Raw genomic sequence first — 27,268 nt, forward strand, 5'->3', positions numbered from 1 at the left:
TAACTGAGAGCAGTCAGGTACTCAGATGGGGAGGAGAGGGAAATCCAAGAAGTGTGGATCTAAGCCCTAGTATTGCTTTTTTAAAAGTTCCTAAAGAAAGAAAAATGGCAAACTGTACTGTAAACTGGAGGCTGGACCCTTAGGAACTCCCCTGACTTTGACTTCTGAACACCTTTTATTTATCTTTGCAAAGTTTTTGCTCTTAGTTATACTATTCAGATCTTGCTTTGTGTACATGCAATTTCCCTGCTCACCTTCTGGAAACTCGAAGCTGCCTTGCCACCCTAAGGCTGTTCAGCAATCCACTGGCCAGATCCAGCCAAAAAACCCTTCCACCAGACAACCCCACAATGATGCCCAGAGCGCCAATGGTAAGTGCTACAGGGAGCGTGCAAGAAACAGAAGGCTTCAAACTTGACCGTGCCCTAACTTAAGGCGTTGTTACAGTCTGAAAGCCCTCTTTATCTCACTTAAGTTTAATTGCACAAACCACTAAAAGCTTCCACCCTTGCTCAGTGGCAGGTCTGGTACTGATTGATTCAAACCCTAAGTGCTTCCCAGACCCTCCAGCAGTACAGAGGACAGTGGATTTGGATCCAGGTATCAGGAGTTCCCAGCTGGCAAACCGTAACAGCTTGCAACTTCTAAAGTCTGCTGGGTTGCTCTCTTTCCAATTCCTGCCTATCAGCTGTGTGAGACTTGAAGACTTGTTGGTACTGAGTCACTGGGAGACAGAACTTGGTCTGAAACATACTGGGAAAGTTCACAGCTCCAAACTGAGCTGACCCCTATGACTCAGGGGGTGTGTGTGTAAGCACTATATAAAATTTTACGTTAAGATCAAGTTCAAAACCAGAAGATTCCAGCATTGTGAGAAATGGGTTGAAAAGATTTAGAGGAATAATGGGAAGTAGAGACTTAGCTAAAAGACATCCAGCATCTTCAAAGGCAGGAGAATCTCAGGACATGGCAATTGAATGGGCAAATATTGCAACAGCCTCAGATGCTCGGAGACTTTCCCATCCAGTATCAGGCAGATGAGTATGAAAACGTTAGCAGTGACCCTGTAGGCCACCAGCACAGAGTGCTCCATGAGAGACCACTTACGTGGACAGAAAGTCCCAAGGTATTTCCATAATTGTTTCAAGTTCCCAAGCCTGTATAGCAAAGGCAAAGGGGAAGGATAAAAGCTGAAAGATGTGGAGAACAAAAGGCTTTAGAAAGAAAGATACAAACACAAGACAAACACAAATTGAGTACTGTCTCACTTCTGAGTCTTCTTTAGTGTATGGAATGTACTCTGCCAGAGTTTTCTCTCCCTGCCAGCCTGACATAAGCCCAAATTAAAACTAGAGGATATTTTTTGCAACGCAGTTTTTTTTCCCCTGATCCTATCCCATTACTGGTATCAGCCATGGCTGGCTAATATAATCAAGAGTCTAAGCACTAGAATGAAGCTTGAAGTAAAGATCAGGCAATCAAAGCTGGGGTGGGAATGGCCACTGGATACTTGGACAGCCTGACATGATAGACCTCATTGGGAAGAAAAAGCCTGAAAAACCTGGAAGACAAGCTCCAGGGCAGTGAGAGGAAAGAAATAGCAAGGGAGGTTTATTGTCTGCTTGTACACATGCAGCAGGTGAAAATACAGAATTTGAGATTGCATACCTCACTATTGGTTACGGGTCATGCTGTCACCGCATGTTACATCATCTTACTCAACGTACAAAATCTCTCACTTTTCCCAAAATGCTCAATTTCTCCTTCCACCAATTTTTTGCTACAACAGTAGCTTTCCACATGAGCAAAAGCTAATGTTTATGATTACACTTGCAAATGCCAAAGTTCTCCAAGAATGAAAATAGACCCATGTTTACCTAACAAGTATACTATTTTAAAATCTTCTGCAGTGAAAAAAATCCATGGTTAGGCAAAAATACACATAAATAGCAGTCTGCATGGCATCATTATCACAAATAAAAAAAACCATTTGGGGACCTCTTTTATGTGTTGAATATTTCATTCAGTCCTGCAGTGCAGTGACTCCCTAAACCTTTACTGAGCTGAGCTCTGCTTTTGAGGCTCTAATTTGCTGTTGCCATGACATTGTTAATGTCTGAATTGCTTTTTTAAACCACTCTTCTCCTTTTTTCAATCTCTTGCAGAGGCATTCTGAAATAGTGGGCACGAGCTGATCTTGTGGAACAGCCTGTGTGTCCTCAAAAATAACAGAAGAGTATTTGTTTTTACAAGTTGGATGGCTGATACAGTCCTGATGGCTGGATGATTACAACCCTGACAGATGATAGCTTTTTAACTGGAGAAACCACAATGAACGTATCTGACCAACTGAGATAATTTTGGCTTGGGGTGGGGGCTATTTCATCTGCTGGGTTTTCTAAATAGTGACAGTCAGAAAAAACGTTATTAAATAAGCAAAAATTCCTTGTTCTCTTATGATTAATTTGGCTTCCAGAGTGAGTAGAGTGTACAGAATAATGTTAAATTGCTTGGCAGTGGGTTTATTAACATACTTGCTTCCCAGATTCAACTGAGAATGGAGAAGTCTCTGACAAGGTCAACCGTAGCAGAATAGCATCACTTCCTTAGGAAACACTTTTTGCAGGAGATGCACTTCCTTTAACGGGATAACACCTTTCGACTGCTTGGATTCTTAATAATACAGCAGCCTTTCTGTTCAGGGGTTTAAAGAGGATGTTTTTAATTGTTCTGAAGAACAGGTCATCTCAGCTCACCTTCCCTGGGCTTTGAATCTTCCCTCTCATCAGCCTACCTGGATGTGCACATCCTGCAGCACGTCTCCTTTGAGACTTGCAAGGCAGCACTCTCCTATTACCACCTGTAACTGCTGCCAGACCAGGATGGCAAATACCCCTTCACCAGCGAGGGCAAGGAGATGGAGCCCAGTTTATCTCTGACACTTTCTTGAGGGGCAGATCTCAAGAGCCTTCTGAGCCCAAACGTGAAGTGATTCATCTGAGGTCGCCTGCTGTCAGCTCCTCCCAGCAAATGCATCTAGTCCTAGTCCCTGTCCCAGCACGAGTGTAAGCCAGACTCCAAAGGTATTTTAGTATTGGTATTTTTGCCTTTTGGATATGCCTTCTGATTACCAAGGCTAGAGAAGTGGAAGATGTTTAATAAGTGTTGAAACTTTAAAAAAAGCAGCCAGCTTGACAGAATGAACAGCATGTTCTCTAAAGGCACCATCAGGATTGTAGGTGAGACTTCAGCAGCTGTCACGATGCAGAGGCACCAACCGGCTTTTCTGCAGGCGAGAGGGTGATTACAGAGCTCGGAGAGCTGGCCTCAGCTGTCGGACTTGGACTCTGCCAGCACCCAGGAAGGGGCTGATACTGGGACACTGGCAGATCCCATGCTCGTGAGCTGTACTGTACTGTAATGCAGTGGGATGCGCATGGCTGTACTGATGTCTCTTCATGGCACTGGTTTTAATTCTGACATATCAAGCAGAGATTGACACCACTTGCTGCCAAACACTCACTCCTACGGGATAGACAGCGTTCCCTTAATGTCCTGGCCAGGTGTAGTTGGTGTCTTTTCAATTCGATCTCTGCTGGGGTGCTGCTGGGCTCCATCCTGGGTGTTTTAGTGGGCAAAGACTCCTCTTACCAGTGCTTTCTCAAGTCAGTGATAAAACTCCCATTCAAGGGGAAGAAGAATGGGTCCACAAGGCTTAGGTCTTTCGCGGCCATACAGAGTGTGCAAAGTGCTACTTAAAGCTTAATAACCCCATAATAGCTTTGAATATTTCCTTGCTTCAGTCTCAGTTTTTATAGGTACATCTGAAAATAAATAATGCCCTCAGAATGCACTAACAGTGACATCTGAGTATTTCCAGGAACCTACACTATAAAAATTCTGCCCACCACTGAAAGGAACAGAGATCGACACTTCAGATAAACAAATGCCTTTGATTTTCTCTCTGTGCCAAGGAACACTGATATTGTCTCTGTCTCCTGGGCATTCTTCAATGTGCCTCATTAGGACGTTATGAAATGTTGCTCTATTTGTTCGCTTGTAAAATAGCAAAACAAGCCTTGGGGCCAGATTGACTTTACGGGAGACGGATGTGCACAGGCTGAGGATATGCCCTCTGTGTGGGGACGCTCGTGTCTGGCATGGCTGGAGCAGGGAGGGCTGGGGGAAGAGGGAGAGACAATCCCATGCAACTTCTCACTGTTTTCTTCCAACAGCTCAGCTAAGGAAGGCTCTAACCTAGGGCTGCCACTGTCTTTAATGTAGAAGCTTGGCAAGACCAATTCTGCTGTGTTAAGACACATCTGCAGGATTTCAAAGGTTTCGGTCTTTAAGACAGAGGTTGAGGCAAAGGCAGATATAGAGCACTTTTAAAAACTGTCGTTTTTCCCAAATTGGAGCTCTTAAGCTAAAAAGATAGCTGAGAACAACAGCTCCCTGAAAATATCACAAGGACTCTACAGTCTTACTGTGTTTTTTTCACTCTACGAATACCAGGGAAATGTGTTTGGTTCTTTTATTTTTTTAATAAACACTTACAAAGAGCATACCAGAGGTCCAAGGTTAAAATATGCATGGGAAAACTTTCTACGGCTCATTTTGGCAGTGCATTTAACAAATCTTTGGTGTTCACATCTACTAAGGAATCTCTTAATGAACCAAAGTGGATATCTGATCTGTACAAACAGGATGAGCAGCTGTATGCACATACTCATTTACAGTAACATATAAATCATCCCACACCTCTTCTGCAATTGCACATGCCAGCGTGCTAATGGGCAATGTCTAATCCTGCCTTTTGCTAATCCAGTCATGTTTGCCTAACCACATTAGCCCCTTCACTCCCAAGATTTTTCCCTCTATAACGAATGATCTTCAAGTTCACATGTTGAAGGCCCATTTCCAATTTTAGAGATTTGAATGTCAGCCACAAACTTAGGTGTAGATTGCGCTGGAGATCTACCAACTATGGACTCTTGAAAATTCAGTTCTTTTGTAAAGGTCAGAAGTGACTGGGATTGCAAAATCTTTTCTAGCCTGGCAAGCTTGCTCTGAGTTGCCATGCTTTGGACAAGTGACCCTTGACTTCAGACAGAGCTTTAACAGTGTCTTTTAATCCCAGGTTTTCAGATGTCATGATGGGATGTTGCCATGTGAACTCACATCAGCTTTACGTTCAAATCAAAGTGGCGCATAATTGCTGGGTTCGAACCCTTGAATAGTTCTCCCTGCATGATATAGTTAATACAAAACTTTAAAATACTGTGATGGAGCAAATTAGAGTGGTGTGAAATAGGATTGTATTTACAACATCTAATTAGAAAGCACTGTGAATTATACACTTTTTATAATATATAAGCTGGTTCTAAATAGGACAGCTGGATAGACCAACAAAAAGTTGCTTCTTGAAATCTGGTGATGCAAAAGAGTATCACAGGATCAGCTCTTTCACCAGAAAACAGAGCACTTTAAGGTCTTCCTGCCTCAAACCCTGGACAGCTGTTTCCCAGGATAGCAAAAATAGTTTCTCTACTTCCACAAGCAAGAATTAAGTTTTTCATCTTATGTTTTCTTCTGGGCATAGACTAAGGGGTCGTTGATAACATTTTTATGGTTTTTGTTTGAAGATGAGTTCTTTCACTGAAAGATCATCTCCCAACCTACTTCACCTATATCAGCCTGGCAGATAGGGTTGCTGATACAGAGGGTTCCTGGACCAGACACTGTGTTCATAATGGGCATAGCTCCACCACCTGCTTGAGGACTTTCCCTCTGAGGCACATGGAGATGATGGCAAGACCTCACTGTGTAGGCTGCTGAGGTTTAGCTTACCCTGCAAATGGATCTGCCTTCCTCCACCTACACGTGGACATAGGAATGGCTTTGCTGAGACAGGTATTTCAGGGCCTGGCTGGCTCCAGCATTCCTGGACTGGTGTGTGAAGAAGGCAGGATGGTTCCTTCGGAGATGATGGCAACATGCAGACCCAGATGAACTGTCCCCTTCCTCTCTGGCACTGCTGTCTGTTTGCTGGAGGAGCTCTGCTCCTGAATGAACGCCCGGAGAGTAACTGAGCTCCCGTCTCAGTGTCCTGGTGGCATTTCTGTGAGACATACCGACTTGGCTTGACATTTAATAAACTGCTTTGGTTTTAATTTTGTTTATTACTCACCAATCGAAGTGCCTTGTTGCAATGGCAACAGAAGGACATCAATAAAATCACGACAAGAGCAGGGTTGTGTTACTCCCAGAAACTCAGGTGGCAAAAACATCAGAGCCTGGTCTGCCCACTCTGTGCAGAGTGTCTCTGTCAGGTTGTCCATCTGTGCCACCAGGGCTGCAGGGCCCTTCTGTTTTGACTTGGTATGAGAGAGAGAAAACATACATGCAGGATTGCCAAGGTTTTTTTCCTGACATCTCACCTCAGGGCGTGGAAAAGGAAGCCTAACTCCAGATAAATAGTCTTGAGCAGTGTATACAGAATGAAAGGCTTCTGGCTTCTGCCCGTGCTTTCAAAGGGGTGTTGACCAGGAGGTGTGCGCTCAGGGTGTGTTGGCAGTGAGCGCAACGGCATCGCTGTCTCTCTGCAGAGGGGCACTGCAGCATTTTGAAACCCCAGGATGAAGGTTTGGTGGTGAGGATGGTCCATGTGAGCCATCTGCCCTCTTGGGTTGCTGTCTGACACATTGTGTGTCCTATCTGCAGAGGCAGAGCCTGCTCTTGGAGACAAGCCATTCCCAGCGATAATGGATGGGACAGCTTTTAGCCTTGTTTGTTTCAGCCTGTCCTAGTCAAAAACTCAACTTGTGGATGAAAGGAATAGCTATTCACAGAGCTAGGAAAGTACATGCAGATCTGACCTTTAGAACAACCTTTTACAGTTATGGAGATGCGACTTCTATCACTCTAGTACTTGCTAGCCTGTTTAGCATTCAACTAGAACCTACTGCCCCTTTCTTTCCTGTAAGAGCTGGAAACAACCATCTAAGAAACTTTGCTAGTGGTCCTGCACGTGAAACTGGATCTCCTTTCCTTCTGCACATCAGGGGCGTTATTTCTGACCACTTCTAGCATATGTCCATCCAGATTCAGGTGCTGGGCACTGCTTCAGATGCCCTGGATTTATAGCTGTAATTTTGTGTGTGTGCACCAAGGTGCTGGCAGTTCAGCTAATTGTTTCACACAACATCCTGACGTCTGGTTCAAATCCAGTATTACAGTAACCCACAACAGAGGCTGAGGGCTGGATCTCTGTGGCTTTGGAAGAATTTCATCTCTCATAGTTAACACCTTTACCACAAGCACTAATGGGCACTTTTCATTAGCAGCCTTCTCTTCCAGGCCAACTGAGAGGAAACAGAAACTAAGTCAGTGTCTCCCTGTGGCACGCCTGGACTTGGGCTGCCATTTGCAGAGGGTGCTTGAGTGAAGCTCACCCAAATCCTGCCACTTGCCTTGGAAGGATGCACCAATACTTCCCCCAGCTCTTGCCCCAGAGGAGAGAAGCTGTCTGGTTCAGCAAGGAAGAAACAGGGCAAAGCCCACATTGCCCCTGCCCACCTGAGAAGACCCCACTCTTTAGCCTGTGGACAATCACTCCTCTGCTACAACAGCCAAGAGAAGAACCCAGTTCAGCGCTGGTGGGTGGGATTGGGTCAAACAGTTCACTGGAAACTGCCCTGGCACTATTAAAACTCCTTTGCACGGCTGAGTGTAGCAATCTGATCAGCAACTCCTGGTCTGAACCACAAACTGCATAATCAATATGAAGGAATATCTGATTTTTCTGGCTCAATGAACTTGCTGGACTAATTCTTCCCAATCCAGGCAACACCCTACAGCTTCTTACGGAAAAGGGCTTCCTTTTCCACATGGTGTGCTGGTGCTGCCTGATGCGTATAATAGGGTTTGTAAGGGCTGCTTGGGAGAACATCTGTTTACATCTGGAATTTAACTCACAGAAAGATGGTGCTTTGTGGTGGACTTGGCTCCTGAGCTCAGTTCTCTTCCTAAAGGGTCACTGAAGACTCACTAGCACTGGAACTAATTCCTGGCGATCTCTTGGAGGATTTCAAGGCAAGACAGATAATGATAGTGTGGAGTGATAGGCTTCCCCACCCCACCAGCCCTTGCTGTCTATTTGCTGCCCACTCTTTTTTTGCAAAGTTGATGGCAAAGGAGAAAGGGACATGGTGCAATAGCCTGTCCACCCCCTCCATCCTTTGTGTTCTTGGAGCAGCCCAGAGAAATGAAGCTGAAAATGCATGCTGACAAGCAGCATGACCCCAGAACTGGAGTCTCTCCTGCCCAGGATTTTAGGGGACAGATGATTAGTGGTGGAAAGTTAGCTCAGAGCTGCTGCCTGTGTGGATTACTATTAGCAGCTCTGTCCTCATAGTTCTTCTTTTTCCAAATAAATGTATCACCTGCTCATGCTTTCTGGTTTGAAATGTGCTGGGCATGGCTCACTCCTTGGCCTTAATGTGCCCAGGGAAGGACCATCAGAGATGTCTGTGTGCAGCAGCACGGCGGGCTTGTGGTTGCAGGCTGCTGGGGGACATCGAATGCAGCAACTGCCTGAGCAGCGACAAGCATTGCACCCTACAGCTCCTTCAGGAATGGGAAGAGGGGAGCAAGAAAAGGGGTGTCAGCCCAAGAGGTGGTTTTTAAACTGATTCAGGATGGTAAAATGTCTGTGCATACAGCCCATGACTGAAATAAGCAGAGGTGTAGTTTGGATCCAGCTCCGCTTGGTTTCTGAAACGTCATGGCCCAAGAGCCTTGATGTTGAAATTGCTCAGAGTCCTCATGCTAGGGGATCGGCTTCCTCCTCCTGGTATGCAATTCAGGGCTTTAGGGTTGGGACTGTTTTGTGCATGTGTATTTTTTGCTTGGATCACCAACAAGAAATAGAAGATGCTCGTTGCTTAGTCCGCAACGACATAAAGAGCAGCTGAGCCCTGCAGAGCCTTGCGTACTGCTACAAATCCTCCTATAGCCTTCCCTGAGGTTTTGTTCTTGGAGAGAATGTTGAGGAAATAAGGATTTTTTCCTACTCACTTGTCCCAAGACCAACCTGAACTTGACTCATGATCCACCATAATGCTGAGTATGGTCTTTTCAGCCTTGGTATGCCTTTTGCCTCTAGAGTAAATGAAACAAAGCCTGCCACAGCAGCAGGCGCACACCGACTGCAGAGAGCAGATTTAACCTCATGCCATTTCCTGGGTGAAGGATGTCACCAGTGGAAGTGAGCAAGGGAAGATGCATGCCACAGCACCTATGAGAAGCAGAACTTGAACTCACTAGCAAAAAGCCATGCACCTTGGGAGGTGTTGCCTGCCATGCGCATCGAGGGAAGCTGTAGGAAAACAAAAGTCTGTTTGAAACTAAGGGATTCAAACAAGGACAGCAGGAATATCACTGGCTAGAAATCTTTGCATGCCTCATAAATATGGCAGGGGAGCTTGGCAAGAGAGAAGCTTTCCAAAGCTTATATTACCAATAACAATAATTAAGGAAAATAAAAGCTGGAAGAAAAATTGCTTCAAGACCTTTGGCTAAGGTGGTGGTGAGGAAAAACTAGCCTAAAATTCTCCCATCTCTGGCATCCACAGAAATGTCACACTGCGCCTCCACATAGGCTGTGTTGCCAAACCTGCCCTGCATAAAAGAAAAAAAAGTACACAAAGGCGATGACATGTAGAAGGGAGGATGGAGATGAGACCTGGTTCTCACTTGGAAGAAACTAATTCATAACTTTACAGAACTAACTCAAATTCACTGGATGGTGACTACTGGGATCTCTTTCTTCTCAGCAGAATTTTCCTTTGTTGCCTGGAATATCATCTACCAGCACTAAAAGCTCTCATAATTTTAAATAAAACTCAATAAAATTGGCAAGCCAAACATTCTCCTGGCTCTCTACTTCTCTGCCGCTGTCTCCTGATCCTCAGCTTTGATTGCACAGACAGACAGGCATGGGTGGGAGCTGGGGCGAGCTCCTCTCCTAGGGGACCAAGCACAGCTGTGTCCACTGTGCCCTTTCCAAGGAAGGCTTGAAAAGGAGGCTTCCTCCTCTGGAGCACAGCAGCTGCCAGCAGGTAGGAGGGAACAGGGTGGGATCCTTTTTGCTTCCCAAACCTATGAAGAGCTATTTCGGAGGTGTAAGTCTGCTTGCATCTTTTCTCATTAATGGATGACTGTTTCCTCTGTGCAATACATTCCCCTCCCATCCTGACTTGTAAAATCTCTTCGAATTGGAAGCAATTTCTCTGGAGGACAGCCTTGCTCCTGTTTTGCTGTCAGCCTAACTAAAAAGTAACTGGTTGTATTCAAGACATACCAAACAGCTTAGGTACCTGACTAAACATCTGTAATCTATATCCAGCAGGTAAGATCAGATTAGTAACCCCCCTTCCCATATAGGAGCAAACATCTGCTCAGGGATAGTTTCAAAATGCAGAAAGATGGGTTCAATGGGTTCACAAGTGGATGACAACCACAAAGCTAACCGGAGCATGTTACTGTAGGACTGTTCCTAGGTGTCACTTCATTCTCCATTCCCATGACCTCAGTGTAAATCAAGAGTAATTTCCCTCTAATCAATGAAGTTAATCTAGTCTTAAACCAATCTATAGGAAAACGAGGACTTAATTATAAATAGCCAACTAGGGGAATTATTTCTTATCAAGGGAGAAGTATCTAGCACCAATCATGCCATCAACACAGATAGAATATGCTGCAAACCAGAAACTCCTACAGCCCTGGAAAATGAAGAGCACAGCAGAAAGAAAGAAAATTGTTCAAGCCTGTGGGTGAGATTTTCTTTGGCTCCCGAGTGGGTTTTGACACTCAGGAGGGATGCGCTGTGCTGCCTGGAGCAATTCCGGGGAGATGTGCCATGGATGTGGGTCTCTGCCGGTGAAGGATGAGGTGTCCTGGGGCCCCCAGACACAGGCTGATTCGCATGTCCTGCAATTTTTTCCTACGCATTTCTCTCTCTGTCTTTGACCACAAGGCTAAACATTGCCAGGGTGCAAAATGATACTGTTTTACAGCAGCTGGTGAGGCACTGTTTTTCCTAATCTTCATCTGGAGCTTGATTCTTTTCTTCCTTTGAATGAAATGCCATGAACTCCTGCCTGGCCTCCCGGCATGGCAGTCCCCACCTGGGTGAATGGCATCTTTGGGCTCCTGCTGCCATGGGTGAGGCTAGTCCCTGCTGCATAGCTAGACATCCGCACACCCCACTCAGCAGGTGAGGCTGATGTCAAAGCAGTAATTGTAGCTGTTAAATGAGTTCCCATGTGGTATCTTTAATGAGTTATTACCAATGTACACAATACTGATTAATAGCCTCAGTAAAACCTGTACTCCGGTAATAAAGTCTTCATGTGTGGCAGATACACTGCCATCCCCATGATTGATGCAGTACAAGGGACACGTTCGAGGTACCGCCATCCTGCTGTGCCTCTGCTTGGGGGAAGGCAGCCATCCCCACGGTGGCGGCAAGAGCTCTCTCCCTGGCTGACTTACCTGGGCTACGAGGAGCAGCCGCTTGCTTTGGAGGGACAGGCTTCCCCTTAGGAGGAGCAGGGTGGTGTAGGCTTGGGCGCAGGGTCGGCACATTTTAATTTCCTCAAGGGCAGTGTATCAGCTGGGAGCCTCTGTCTCCTTGCCTTGCCAGCTCAGCAAAATTCGCCTTTTGGAAGGATGGGACTTCACAGCCACAGGCCACAAAATAGCTCCTCTGCTGTGGTCTTCCCCCCATCCAGGCTAATTTTGGTATGCAAAGGGACCGGGCTGTCGGTGAGGCCTCCACACGCCTCCCTGCCGGAGCTAACAACGAAACCTGCTCTGTGCAGAGCCTGAGGCAGCCGAGCACCCGGGTTCAGCCCTGCCCTTGGACTCAGTGCTCTTGCAAGGGCGCCTGATGGCATGTCCCCCAGGCGGCTGAATTGCTTCGGGGTCTGTGGCTGGAGCGGACCACTGCAGGAGAATATTGTGTCCTAAGTTTATTAGCACCTGGTGAAGCAAGGACCATGTTCCTCATCTTCCCTCTCCCACGTGCCCGGGCACAGCAAGGCAGCTGCTCCGGCTCTCCTTCCCAAGCTCTCCCAAGCTCAGCCTGCCTGTGCTCTTGCTGTTTCAGAGCAAACACTGCGCTATCCCTCACCATCATCCCTGAATAAACATCAAACAACAGAGCCAAGGGAGAGGTCCCTTCCCCAGACATTTGTTTTATGCATACCAGAGATCTGTTTCGAGGCCAGGGATGCCCTGTATAAATGTTTTCATTTTACATCTGGAGACATTCAAATAATAGGAACATCATAGAATGCATTCAGAAAACAAATATTTTAAATGGCACTCCTAAAACCAGTGAGTAAGCAGCGTGACTCAGCAATGCTTCCCAACACTTCCCAGAAGAGATGGAAATAAATCCACTTAATAACTGACATGTATTTGAAATATGTTGAGTAGTTTGTAGTTATCTGCAATTGCTGCTGGGAGAGCTGACTTGCAATCATACCTGAAGACAGGACCCTGCCCCCATCAGGCTGCAGCCAGATGCAACCTGAACTTCAGTCTCAAAAATGGTGGTGACTTTCTGGAAGGATTTTAGTGAGTGCCCCAGCACCCATACAGTCAGAAACACGTATAAGCATCTTTGAAGCCTCTGCCATGGTGTGTGTTTAACCTTAGTGCCTCAGTTGCACAGTACATCAAATAACTAGATGTATTTTTTTGTGCTGGCTTACAGGTCCTTCAATCCCTTTATGGACAGAAAGGCTCTAGAGAAGGACAAACAGCATCTGACTGTGTTCACCAACACCAGATGCTACCCAGGGCAAGGCCACTGCTCTCCGCTCTGCGGGGAGTGGCTGTGCTGAGCCCCATCGAATGGGCTGAAATCCACCTTGGCCAGGCTGTGCTGGCCTTTGGGAAGGAGTGGATAGTGGTGTGGAATCACAGAATCACAGAATGTTAGGGGTTGGAAGGGACCTCAAAAGATCATCTAGTCCAACCCCCCCTGCCAGAGCAGGACCGCCTACAGTAGATCACACAGGAACATGTCCAGGTGGGTTTTGAATATCTCCAGAGAAGGAGACTCCATAACCTCTCTGGGCAGCCTGTTCCAGTGCTCTGTCACCTTCACAGTGAAAAAAGGTTTTCCTTACATTAATGTGGAACCTCCTATGCTCCAGCTTGCACCCATTGCCCCTTGTCCTATCACTGGCCATCACCGAGAAGAGCCCGGCTCCATCCTCCTGACACTTGCCCTTTACATATTTATAAACATTAATGATGTCACCCTTCAGTCTCCTCTTCTCCAAGCTAAAAATCAGGAGCTGCCAGGAAGCCCCTTTGTGGGCAGCAAGGAGGTTTTATTTTTCTTGGGGCTGTGGTCTTCTGCCAAATATTTTTGAGCACCTTGTCTTTTGTGCTGTCCCACTCTGGTGCTTTCAAGGGCTCCCACTGAAGCCATCTTCCACCAGTATCTTGTGGGAATGGAAAGCAGCACTCCACCTCTCATTAATTCACCTCTAATGTCACAGTCCTGTGGCTGCTTCTCTCTCCCCTGTATGCGAGTGCTTCCCTGTCACACTTCGTCCCTGGCAGTCCTAACTGCAGCTGCATTTGAATAACAAATCTCACAGGGGAAGGCAGGCAACCCTTCTTCCAAGAGAATAGGGTTGAGTTTTTTCTTCTTTTCAAACTAAAAATACTCCCTGCATCATCCAAAAAATGAGTATCAAATGCATAAAGCTCATGGAGGAAAAATATATCCCCCTCTCAGTGAAAAGAGACAGCTTGCAAGCAAGGAGCAGGAAAGACTAACCTCTGTATGGCACAGGGTCTGCATTTTCACAGGTGAACAGGGATGTTGGACAGTTTTGGGGGAGGTGGAAATCCTTTTCAAGGATCCTTTTGAGGGCTAGTGTTTATTACTCAGAAATCAAGCCTGAAATGGCAGCTGAAAGCAGAGGCACCAGGAAAAAAAAAGCAGCTCTAAAGATGTATTTGCACGTGAAGAGGTTGTGGTTTTCACCAGTCAGGGAGCAATCAATGCCAGGAGAATCCATCTGACAAACCTCTCTCCTGGTGGCTAGCTGAAGATGAAGGCAATACTCTTAATTTAAAAATCACCTTTTGGGTATTTCCTATTTTCACTGATCCTCCCATACAGAAATGTCCTCAGACCTCTCTTATCCCTCCGCACTTCTAATGCCCGAAGGGCTGAGCTGCCCTTCAAGAGCAGGTTGTCCTGATCTCTTCTGACGGCGTGGAGAGAACAGGGAAAGGGCTATGAGCCCAAGCCTGTGTTCGGCTGGGATTCCTTTTCCTGGCACCAGTGACCGCAGCCTTGTTCTCTCACTGTGTCTCTCTGGGAAGACTCAGGCACCATCTTCTTTAAAGCCCTCTTTAGGTGGTGAAAGATGTGATTAGATTCAATCTGGAGCTTGGATTTGGAGTGAGATGACTGTGGTCTCTCTCTTATCAACGATCTCCTGAGACATCTCTTTCCTTTGTCTGTTTTTCTTCAAAAGAAAATTAAAAGGCTAATTTTATTTGATGGCATCTGTTCTGGTCAGTGGTTTTATAGGACAGTTAGCTATAAAGCTAATCTCAGGATTGGGAAGGTGGCATGGATGGCAAGCGTCACCTATCCACAGTGCCTGGCTGATGCCAAGTGCTCACCAAAGAAACAGATCTGAGTGGCATTTTAAGCTGTGATTGCATCACTTATTCTCATCTGGCTCACTTAGAAATGATGCTGAAGTGTACCAAAATATTTTTTTTCCCTAGAAATGTGTTTCTTAGGGACAGGTTTCCGACTGTGTGAAGGGACTGGAAGACCAGGTGAACTTCTGTCTCATCCCGTCCCCTGACTTCTGCCCATTCACCACCAGTCCACGGTGTCCAGGAGAATCCAAAAAGCAGACCCAGTGTTTACTTCTGAGTCAGGATTAAAGCGTTGCCATGCCAACACCACAGATATCATCCTGAAGCAGGACCAATGTGAAAAGCATCACGCTGGCACATCAACCGTTCAGCAAGGTGGCACCTTCCAGAGAGCAGCCTTCCACATGACATGTGTTTCCAACTTTCTACGCAACCGCCACCCACTCTCCCTTGCCTCCTTTTGGCTCCATTTCACATGGCCTTTTTTCATTCTTCAGAAATTTTAACTAAAACTGGTCACATTGGGCCTCCCTGGGGAAGTCTGGGTTTTTAAAGCTCTGTCAGTGATTTCTTCTGCTGGAAGAAAAGTTACCTGATAATGTCTCTGGGTGCAGCAGTGTCCATGCAATTCAGTCACTTGCCTAAAGCACCCAGCTGTTTCCACTGCTGTTACATTTTCGAGACTTATTTCTATTTGAGTCCCTGTCCATCCCCGTTTCCTCAGAGCCGGTATCATCTCCCTCCCTCACAAACTCAGGATTTCTTCCTGCTCACAAGCACTGTGACACGTTTGCAGAAGACTGAGATTCTGACTGTTGTTCATCATCACTACTGCTGCCCCATAAATATGTAATCTGCGTGGTGTCAGAGTTCAGATCACATTTTAGCCCTAAATGAATTGCCAGTTTTCTGCTCTAACTACCCAGATTGGAAAGGAGGACAGATTGACAAACTTAGCCTAAGTAAAACTCTACATGAACACTTGGCAACCTCCAACCCTACAACCTGATCTTCTAGCTAAATTCTGTCTGCGAGAGCAAGCCATGATGTGTTTATAGTCATGACACAAACTTCTTTTGTGTCTCTTCTAAACGCTATCTTTATTAGTAGCGTGACTACAGCAAACCAGATAGCAGTTCTGGGGTGATCCTTTTTGCTATATGAAGATCATCATATGTTATTTATTTGATGACCATGACTTCAGCTTTGCAGGAGCACAGAGCCAAGCTGTGCTGTTGCTGCTGCACCAAAGCAAGGTTTCACGGGTCTGGCCGCAGCTCTCAGCCAAGTTGGCTGGGATCTCTTCTGATGAGTGAGTTTGACTTTCCCTAGGAGGTAGAGCAAAAGCATGGAAATAGACTGTTTCAGGCTCTTTTAGTCGGCACAAAGGGCTATCATATACTGTCTTCACGTTCTGCTGTTATTCTACTATGATTATTTTTCAAAGAAAGACTTTTTTCAGGGGCTCAAGGGCTTTCTGAGGGAGGAAAATACATTAGTGGGATGGGGACAGCGCAGCTTTTGGTTAGAAAGGCTCCAGAATTGGCACAACAGGGCTTGTGGGTCATGCACCGTACCCATGCAGGTAGAGTTTACTCTGGGCTTTCCCTTGTTCATTGCTGTCTCCCTCTTTCTCCCGCACCCTCATTTTGCAGCAATGATTCCCAACACATTGGCCATCTCAGCCAGCAACAAGCCTTTCTTGAATGAGCCAACCATCTCCCCGGCAACAAGGCAGGCTGTGAAAACAAGTGCTTTCCTTTCTGTTTTGTTTCCCACCTCTCAAGAAATGCCCTGCCTTTTATTTGTCTCCACTGCTCAAAAACATGAATGATGATAACTGAAATGCACCTCGTGGAAAGAAGAGGAGGGAGGTGTGGGAGAAAGACGGCTTTGGTCTTAATGAAAAAGAGTGACAGATCTTTACACCTTAGCAAAGGGCAGGCTGAAATATTTGTCCTGTGCTGCTACAGTAATGAACCCAGCAGACCTAATACAGCAGGAATGGTTATATGCATGCTGTGGTATTGTGCACAGCAAGCAAGCAGACTTCAGCTGCAGCTGGACACACAGACAAATGCTGACACCAAGCAAAAATGGGGTGGCTAATGCGCCCCTGACTTCCATTTCCCTTTTCTCCCACTCCATCCTGCTCGTCTACAAAGCAGCTCTAAGTTACACTTCACCATGGCGAAATTCCCATTGCTTACAACAGCAGACCAGTAAAGATTTGGCCGTATCCTCACTGCAGTGGCAGAACCCCACGAATTCTGTGTCCATCCCCCAGATCACCCCATTAGCTACCAGTCAGCAAACAGAAGCTTCCTACCAGCATGGTGGTGCCTGGCTAACCTCGCCTACCCTCCTCAAAGTTATTAGCAGCTTTTTTGCATTTCTCAGAGAGCTCGGGTTAGGGACACACAGTAGGAGCCAGCTGGTCTAAACAGATACCCGCCTGGAAATCTTGAGCTGACAAGTAGAAAAAGCCAGTTACACAGGAGCAGGTCTTATGAAAGAGGGGTCCTCCCACACACTGCTCCCCTCCAGCAACTGGAAGGCAGCAGGTGACAGCAGCTACATCCCTGCTCCTGCCACTGCCTTCGGCAAGTGCAGAGGGGACGGGGCTGGGGGTGCCAGGTTTCTGCATGCACCCTGCTGTTCAGAAGCAGGGTAGATGCAGCTCTAGTGCACGTGGCCCCTTTTGCCAGCCACCTCGGGTGGGCTGTTCAATTGCACTAAACAGATTTTTTTTTTTAACATTACTAGCCAGTATTTTTAAATGTCCCGGGTAGTCTTTGGTTAGCTCACAGTTCAGGAGTTACATACTGTATACAGCATAAGGTCACCATAGACACATTTTGCTACAAAGCCTGAAGGAAAACATTCCCTACAAAATTTTTTTTAACACTTTAGCAGCTTTTTAGTTTTCCTTTTTATAGTTGAAGCAGAGACTGGGAAAAAAGTTCAATTTGAAGGTCACTGCCTGCCACCTCCGGACTCCAAGCACTGGACCTGTGACCTTGCCATCTCAGACACTTGTATCTGAGCCATGCGGCTGATAATTGGGATTCTCCGTTGAGTAATTTCTGAACAATTTCAACCTGTTACTGTCTGGTTTATGCTAATGTGAACATGCTCTACAGCTGTTTTCACACCAGCCTGCACAGGGCGGTGTGCTTGCTGGGGCAGGCTCATTGCAGTCCAGGACCACTCCAAGCTGCGGACACCCCAGGACACCCCAGCTTGGCTGCAGCTCTGGCATTTCACCCAAGTGGGACCATAGGCACTGCATTTCCAAGCAGCTTCTGAGGTCAGCATTGACCCACCAAGGAAGAGACTTTATGCTTCTTCTGGTAGGGATTTCTGAAGCCAGACTTCAGAACTGGTTCTTCAAAGGGAGAGAGGAAAATCCACTTCCCTGCCCTTCCTGCTTGATCAGATCCAAACACCTGTACTGACTTCTAGATTCCTGGCTTTAAATCTCCATTTCCAATTTGCTCCGCCTGGGTACACTGAAAGGGGATCAGTGAGGAGCTTGCTTTATTCATACATTTGCACTTTAAAGAACCGTTTAATCCAGAGGCTGTATGTTACAGCCTGATTCTTTTCTGCCTGTTAATCTGATTATAAAGGTAAGGACAGAGTAGTGCCCTATGGGCCAGCTGTAATGTCTCGAGCAGCTAGGTGGGACCAAGCCTCTGCCCCCCTTTCCTTCCCATAACCCTTTGTTCTTGGCTAGTCGGGGATCCAGACCTAGGGTGGTGATGGCCCTGGAGATGAGGAACACCCACGGACACTGCTCCTCCTGCAGCCAGCTCCTGTCTCCTCGCTGACTGCTCCTTTTTCACCTGCCCTCTTGCAAAATGCAAAGGATTTGTGACTTTGCACTTGCACAGCTTTTCTGGAGGTCCAGACTCACGTTCCAGGCTGTGTGCGGTCATAACGCGCCATGAGCTGGCAGGATGTGTTCCTGTCTCCCTGCGCTGAAGGATAAGAAACAAGGACTTAGATGCTGCCCACAGGCCATGAACCTTTCATGAGCCAGGAAGAGCTGCAAGAAAACCCGCTCCTCTTAACAAGGAGCACGTATAAAAGTGAAACTCTACATGCAGACTGTTTTGTTCTTAACATGGGGACAGGTCCTTATCAGCAGAGAGGGTCAGCGAGACCTGGAGCATCTGCTTTTTGTGATTTATTTTGTCTTTTTAGCTCCTATTTCCTACATTGATCTCACTTGACTGACAAAAGCTAAGGGCTTTAGTCTGGACTCTCCTCCCTGTCTTTTGCTTCTATTAGACTAAATACTGGAGGGCAGGAGAAAATTATGGGCAGGAGAAAAATGAGAACAGTGAGAGAGGATTTGGTTATTTTACCTCAATAACAAAAGTACAGATCATGTAATTTGAATTTATTAAGTAGGGGAGGGTTTTTTTTCATTCTGAACATTGTCAGGGTGCCTTTTGGAAGGGATGCAGGGGCAGATGCATTTCCCATGAAATCAGGGTGGGGGAAACTGTAACGGCCAAGCAGTCCCTGGGGAAAACCTGTCCTGGGCCTGTGTCCCACCCTTCCCTGCTGCTGAATCAGGCTTGAGCAGCCACAGCCCTGTCTCCCATTCCCAAGAGCTCTTCTCTTGGGGGCCTAAGTGATGAGTAGGGGAAAATCCCCCACTAAAAGATTTGCATTGGAAACCCTTGGCTGAGGAATGACTTTTAAAATAGAAAAGCTTTGCCTGAAAAGGGATGAACCATGTAGCGTAATACTCAACAAATCACCCGTTTAATGGCCTCTCTTTATAGCAGCTGTGCATTAATAACAAAAGCAGGGTAGCAGAAGCCATGCACTTCTTTTTAAGATTAAAATAAATACTATTTCATACTAATACCAGCAACTTTCTGTGGAGGTTGACTACGAGAAAGGAGCAAGTGGAAGACTGTGGCCTGAGAGACTTGGTTTCTTTCCCCTTTGACTACTGCTGGATGAAGGAATAACACTTCCATCTAAGAAGGGAGAAAATACTCTAAATCAGCCCTCTCAGATTGCTGTTTGGTTTATAGTGGTTTGTTGCAGGCTTGTCTGTACACAGTCAGCATGACACCATTGTAACACAGGAGCAATTCCTCCAGGTCTACATACCTTAGGGGAAACTAGGTTGGGGAGAACTTAATCTAACTTGCTTTTTACTTTGCAAGGTGTAACTCAGGATCCCTAGTGCCATAAACCATAAATTGAAACAAGAGTTGTTCGCACGAGACGTAAGGAGAAACCTTCTGGTCATGAGGACAGTAAAGCAGTAAACCAGGTTGCCCACAGAAGCTGTGCAGTCTCCATCCTTGGAGGTTTTCAGACCTGACTAGATAAAGCCTTGAGCAACCTGGTTTAACCTCAGAGCTGACCTTGCTTGAGCAGGGGGTTGAGCTCCTTTCCAGCATAAGTTATCGTATGATCCTAGGAACACTTGGCATTTTTCCACAGGAATATGAACAGATGCGACATTTTGTGTAGCCCGGTACTCCATCTCTCATTCCTGTCAGTCCTGATAACAGCTTTCCCCCTCCACACCCATACTTTGCCAGGCCTGTTGCTAAAGCAGTGCTGAGTTTCCTTCCTCGAATTAGGATTTCAGGCACTAAATAAAACCCCAAGTTTTACATTTTAAAGCTGTCTGCCACAAACTATTTATCAGACACAGAGAATGATTTGTTTCTGTTTTCCTGGGCATAGGTTTTTAGCTGAGACAAGATACGTTGCCTTGCTGAGAGCTGAGTCACGGAGTAATCAACAGATTAATGTATTCAGTTCTAAAGCCATCAGCATTAGTTCTCGGCAAGCTCACAAGAACTCCATTATGGTATCATCTCTACGTTTGGGATGGAAATGTCTCCAGGATTTAGAGCTCCTGTGGGAAAAATCCCTAGATGCAAAGAAATCAAAATACCCCTTTGCAACTGGGAGAAATAAGGTACCTCTTCATACAGTAACACCACAGCAGGATTTTGGCATCCTTTCTAGTGAATGCTTTTATTATCAACCCTCAGATAAGGAGTTTGGGGTATGTCGTACATCTGTCATTTGATAGCTTCCTAAAAATAGCTATGACAAAATCAGTGCTGTATAGGACTTGCCATTACCAGGTCTTTAATCTGAAATTGTTTTATTTCCAGTGAAACCAAGCAGTTTTACTTTCTATGGTATGGCAGCATGCAAAAAGGGTGGTTTTGACTTCTCTAGGGCTCTGAGTTTCTCCGTGTGGGCTTTGTCTGAGCCAGAAATGCGAAAAGGAAAGGCAGGCGCTGTCAGGGGCACTTCACAAAGGAGCCACTGTTTAAAAATAGGGAGCTGGTTAAAGTAACAACAGAGTAGCAACTGTAAAAGGACAGGCTGTCTTAGGTGTGTGGCAGAAGAAGGCTGCCAGACATCACATAGTTATTCTGATAAGACACATGCTAATGCTGCTGCCTAAGACCCTGTCCATACCAACCTCACTGAAGAAATACATCCCTTTCTTTGCAAGTGAAATTGCTGTACGTGTACACTTGCATGGCATGTGTGTGAGTAAAAGTCAGTCAGGTCCCCAGAAAAGGCAAGTTAATCTGAAAAGCTTTCCTTTATTAGCAGGCTAGTGGAAGGGATTTGACCAGCAGCAAGACTTCTCCCCGAGACATTTCTCCTTGCAGCCTGTGTATCCAGCACATGCACAGCAGAGAGGACACATGTTCTCGCTGTTCCCCCAATTCTGTCAGTACCTCTGTCTAGGCTATCCCTAGATAACAGAACGTTTTTTGTACTGGCCTGGCCAGTGTCAGGGCATGAGAGACTGTGGCTGTTGTGACTCAGAGGTCCCCAGGGCTACGCTTCCTAGCGCAGATGTACAAATGGCATGTCATATGCAGTTACGCCTATGCCTCTGTTGCACAAACTGCACGAGCAATACGCATACAACAGTGATGTAAATCTTTCCCCCTTCCTCCTTTTCCCTCCAAGGTATTCAGATTGTGCAAATGCCTCCTGTTTGTGCTCTGCAGCCTTCCGATGCTCAGCTCTCTGTACCCAAGTAGTGGTGTTTTGAACTTACCCGTCGTTCCTTATCACCATATTCGATGCCCAAGGTATCCATGGCACGTACAATAGCTGCCAGTGACTGTATAGTGTTGCTGTAGACCACTGGCTTGTACTGCTTCACGTCTTCTCCAGAGAAGCCATCCTCATGGATGATCCTGAAGAAAATGCAAAGGACAAAAACCTCTTGAGAATGTAATTTCAGTGAGGAAGACATTTAAAAGAGAGCTGTGCTCCTTTGAAGAGCACATCTGCTAGCTCAATTCACTTAATTTAGTCAGCATTTCTTTTTAAACCTTTCTGGTTGTTCACCAGCAGTGTGTCTGAGCCTGGTGCCTGGAATCAGCATCCCTTTAGCTCTCTCTCAAGGAGGTATTGTGCAGGGTTGGTGCATATGGTACCTCCCTCCTAACTGAACTGCAAATGCCAGAGCCTGGAGAGTCTTGTGTTTGCCTGCTTACTGGTCACTGGGCAGGGGGTTGTGTTCCAGGTCCTACATTACCTTTCCTGTCAAGGTCTGTGGAAATATGTTCAATGCTTACAATGACCATCAGATCAGATCTTAACCACTGAAACAAGTGATAGAAACCCCTAGTTCTTGTCTAGTCCTTTTCACAGTAACTCCTGGGGTGCCTTGCAAAAGGAACCAGAGTCGAAACACCCCTGTACACACGGGGACACAGGCATGGATAGGGGAAGTGCCTTAGTTGTGTGGCACTTAAAAGTATTTACAACCCTTTACACCTCCTTCCTCCTTCCCTCTCCTTTAAAAAGAGTGCTGGGAGTTTTGCTGCTTCAAGGAATGTTGTGTTATCCCTTCCCGAAGCAAGGTGGGACACAGTCCTATCAGCTCTGCGCGCTGGATGCTCTGTGCGTTAGTTATTCTCTATTAAACTCCATGAGAACTATGTGATGGACCAAGTTCTTGCAGTCCCTTGCTCAGGGCAGAAGACTGAAGCCTATAATTTCTTCAGCTCTAAGTAACTCAAGAACTAAACTTGGGTGTGTCTAGAAAAGAGTTAGGATTTGCAGAGCTAGTTGTGTTTGACAATGATTCTTCCCAGTGAAGACATAAGTTATGATTCTGTCTCTTAAATAGTGGCAGAGGGGATGATCTGCTTAGCTGAAATTAAGTCCTTGCTTGCTCATCCTCAGATCTCACTGGACAACAGAGAGTCCTTCAGTAACAGATCTGGTCACTGATAAAACCTAGCGTCCTGTCTGTAAGAGGATTTTTGTTTCCTTTTTTTCTGAATCAGATACACACAGACCAAGGTCCCGACCAGTGCTGGCACCCCTCTGGGGAGAGGGAGCACTAGCGGGCATCATAGTGATCTTGCAATAGATACAGTGCTGGGGTGGCGGTGGAGAACAGGGCTGGATGCCAGTCCCGTGTTATTAACAGCTGACTACATGAAGAGCACGGCTGACAGAAACATGCTGACAAAGCTACAGATATACTTTCCATGATGTGAAGCTGACAGAAAGGTTTTCTAACACAAGCGACCCACTCTCTGCTCTCCCCACCACAACCTTTGCTCACTGATCACTGATCACTGAGCTCCTGGCAGGAGCTGCTCCAACACTCTCTGAGTCCTGGAAAAATATGACTACAAGCAAAGACAGCCCAAGACAGGCAGTAGTTCAAATTAATTGGTGTCCAATAAATTTTTAAGCTACTGATCTGAGGAACTGGGCAGAGCCCCCTGCTCAGGTATTGCAGCTCCAGGAACTGGAAAGAGCATGAGGGGCTGCTGGTTTGTCTCGCATAGGTTAAGAAGAGCAGGGGTTGATGAAGGCCTTTCAGACTTAGGAAATCCAGACTTACCAATTTGTCAAAATTTCTTCTATAGCTAGTTTTGATTTTGATGAAGAGTTACAGGCAACAGCAGACCTTGTACTACGTAGCTTCTATTTTGTGAGAATCCAGTGCTTGTTTGGAGGTTTGGAGTAGCAGCATTTGAGTAACGGGGAAGGAGGGGGGCCAGCAGAGCCATGTGTCAGCACTGGATCTTATGGGTCATTTACTGTTACTCAGACAAGTTGCTGAACTTCTGGGAAATGTGCTCTTTGTCAAAAGTTGCAGTCAAACCTGAAGAGTTATGGCTGGCACAAAGCACAAAGATCTGCATCAATCCTGTTTGAATTCAAGAGAGACTGTACAGCACCAGTTCCTCCCAGCTATGAGCGTGACAGCAAGAAGCTCGGCAGAGCAGGGGTCCCGTGGGAGGCAAGCAGGCGGTTAGCAAAAGCATCACCAGAAATAATTCATTCTTTCTGGTTGGTTGGCTCGGGGTTGGATTTTGGGGCAGGAGAGAGTAAATGTTGGTTCTGGGGCAATTAAGAGGAAGCATAAGAGGGGGACAAGAAAGGGGCAAGAAGAGGATGGGCACGAGGGGCAGTGTAAGGGCCGCAAGAGGACGCAGCTGAATTGTTTGGTCCAGCCGTTGACCAAGCCAGTGGGCTGCCCATGCCTTGGGCTGGCTTGGTTCCTGCCTTTCACTGACAGGCATCAACTAGGGACTTGATACAGCATAAGAGGGCTGAACAGCTGTACAGGGAAAGATGCGATCTTCGGTCTTCTTCACAGTTTAAACTGTCTCTGGCCTTGTGCCATGAAGTTGTTGCCTGACATTTTCTCTTCTAAATATTCAATGTTTCCAAATACTCCAAGCCAGTAAGCTCCCTATCAAGTAACAGGGCTCCTTGTGCTGAAGGGGCAGAATTAAACGATGGTGAGTGGCTCTGGGATCCCTCAGTGAACATACTGCTGACTGGGCAACACGCTGACACCATTCAAAGCACAGACATAAAAGCGTTACTTTTAAAGGGGGCAGAAAAGAGCGTGGAGGAAAAAAACCCCTGACTGTTCTTCTGTGAAACCTCTCCGGGAAGGCAGCCACAGCTACTGAAAGCAGCACTGCGGATGCCAGTATTGAAATTTTGCTGTAGGAAGTACCTACGGATTAATCAATCATGCAGTTAACACATTACCTAATATTTGAGCGAGTGAATCCCCACTGACTAGTGTCGTTCCAAAGCCTGCTAGGACACCATGAACTGGTTTATTGTCCTATATGCTTTTAGCAACTGTTTCTCTTCTTGCTTGCCTCAGCAATCTGATGGCTGAACTCCTTGGCAGCTTTTCCCATAGTCCTTTGGAAATTTTCATGCTGCTGTTCATCCATTTGGGATACACCTTTCTTCTTGCCTGCTATTATGCTTTACTGCCCAGAGGACATCTAAAGCTCAGACAACACTCTTGGGAGGTATATTGTTATGGGGGATGGCTTGAGTCAGCTTCTGTGCTGCAGGACACAAGAAGCAGTGGGGTTTGGATACTGTAGTGAGCTGTGACCATTAAAAATCAACAGCATGTAGGAACTCATACAAGTGAGCAGCACATCAAGACTGGGATGCTTCCGGCAGGGTGGGCTCCTCCTTAAGCAACCTGCAAATTAATGGGAACAGAGGGTTTTCATCACTAAAAGTGTGAATCCTCTGTTTTCTAAATGGCTTGTATTTTTTCCTGTGTCTGAAATACAAAGGAAACTGCTGCAGGCAGGCTCCTCTTTGCCACATTAGAGCCAGTTCTCTCCAGGGCAAAGGAAAAAAAAGAGATTTAAGAGGATCCCCGGGGGCTGTGGAGGGGGGAGACAATGCTGTCATTTTAAAAAGTGATTCTGAGCAATTAAAAAGCCATTTCATTCACCAAGTGACTAATGAAAGACCGCGCTCTGAATCGAATGGTGAGAGACAACTGAAGCAAGCTGATTGTCTAATGTACCTATTAATGTCTGCTTCTTATCCCTCAGCTGCTAACAGCAAAACCCATACGTTTGCAAGTTATGTTGTCATCCTCATTTTAGAATGGCATTAACAGACAGGTATTTGCTGGGGAAAATGGTTCCACTGCAGATCAGATCTTCTGCCATCCCCCAGCAAGTTATTAATCCTGAAGAAGTGTCCACTGCCTCAGCGATTATTGCTTAATTACAAAATAAATGAAATACTTGGAAACGGGGTGCATTCTGCGTAGCAGCTCGCTTTGGCTTCCGTTCAACAAAAGCACTTACATGCCTTCAGCCTTTCACTACAAAATGAATCTACTAAAAAGGCAAAGCCAAAGATAATTTTGCCGTATGTCCCTGCTGACACGCACTGCCCCAGCGGCTGTGAAACAGCAGCTTTGAACAAAGCACACGACAGCTCCAGCACGGTTGGGCTGGATCTCTGCCTGGGGCTGATCCAAGCAAGGGGCCAGTTTGCCTAGGTCACTGCTGGGGGGAATGCTTGTCCATCTATCCTGAAAACCTCCTGCAGCAGAGGCTACAGTTTCCCCTGCTCCCTGCTGCAGTCCCAGAGAAGATATTCTGATGTTTTCCTTCCAGCCCTTCCAACCTAAGCCAGGTTTAGTAACTGCAATGACCCCTCCCTACATCTTCTCCAACTGGGTCTCCTCCTTCTTGAGGCACAGTGCCCCAGACTAGACCCAGTCCTCACTTGTCTAACCTGCCAAGATCATTTTAAGCTGTAAAGCTTATCCTCCGATGTGCTGAAGTACCTCTCCCAGCTCCACGTCACTGCCAGGTATAATTATGTATTTTCATTCATTTTTCACCGATGAAAATTTTTAAGGAAATCAACACAGACCCCTGCAGAGTCCTGGCTGACAGAGTCCTCCTTTGGGTATGAGTTGTGCTATTCATCCATTTTTGTGTAAGTAGTTTTATCTAGACTGTTTTTCCAGGTCACTTTATGACAGTCAAGTGGGACTGTGTCAAACTCTTCCCAAAATCTAGATATGGCACCAACTATTCTTCTCCTACTTCTGCCAAGAAATCAAATGAGATTAGTTTAACATTCCTCATTTTTGTATAATCCATGCTGGATGTCACTCATCTCGCTTTTTATCTCCTAGGTGCTTGCAAATTGTTTGATTGATAGTTCAATTCTCTTGAAACTTCTAGAAGTTGACTGGTCTATAATTCTTACTCATTTTTTCTCCCTCTATATTTAGAGAAAGACTCCATGTTTACATTTCTTCCCTGTCTTCTGGTACCTCACCTGCCCTCCAAGAGCTCTCTCAAGGAGAAGTGTTCGTATTTCTGAGATGGTGCCAGCAGAGCCTGTAAGTATGTAGTAAGAAGTTCCTTAAACACAGCTGGTCTGAAGACATTTAATCTTACAAAACTTGCCCTTCTTGTGCCAGAGGGAGACAGATGGCAGCGCTCAGCAGTGGAGCCTGTTGTGGACACCCCTTTCAGCGCTCAGTGTCCTCCATCCCTTGCACAGCTTTGCATGCAGGTTCTTCTTTCCTGACTGACACAGCCCTGCCTCATCTCCTGCACTTTGTCATCACTCCAAAACCTCAAGCCAATGCCTCTGAAATGTCTCCTGCTAAATTCAGGGAAGTCTGTGTGGCTTCAAACTGTCTGCATCACCGTAAAAGACATACGTAGAGACTTCCAATTGCCTACCAGAGAAAATAAATCCCATA

At 46.1% G+C, this 27,268-nt stretch overlaps 1 protein-coding gene across 9 annotated transcripts in view; it reads right to left on the bottom strand.

Annotated features, from left to right (window-relative positions):
* LOC104344009 (guanine nucleotide-binding protein G(o) subunit alpha) overlaps positions 1-27,268 on the bottom strand; it is a 135,233-nt gene that overhangs the window by 61,255 nt on the left and 46,710 nt on the right. For 2 of the 9 annotated variants that reach the window (XM_086469267.1, XM_086469269.1), the window contains exon 3: positions 21,785-21,926. In XM_086469267.1, coding sequence (XP_086325393.1) covers positions 21,785-21,926 — 142 coding nt within the window. Of the gene's footprint in view, positions 1-445; positions 466-4,449; positions 4,487-5,090; positions 5,104-9,905; positions 9,964-17,070; positions 17,092-18,506; positions 18,563-21,759; positions 21,927-27,268 lie in introns of all 9 variants that reach the window. The other 7 variants (XM_086469265.1, XM_086469273.1, XM_086469266.1 and 4 more) reach the window with 7 other exon arrangements.

Source organism: Leptosomus discolor, chromosome 8 (genome assembly GCF_034619465.1).
Source record: "Leptosomus discolor isolate bLepDis1 chromosome 8, bLepDis1.hap2, whole genome shotgun sequence".
In the NCBI taxonomy this organism is placed as follows: Eukaryota; Metazoa; Chordata; class Aves; order Leptosomiformes; family Leptosomidae; genus Leptosomus; species Leptosomus discolor.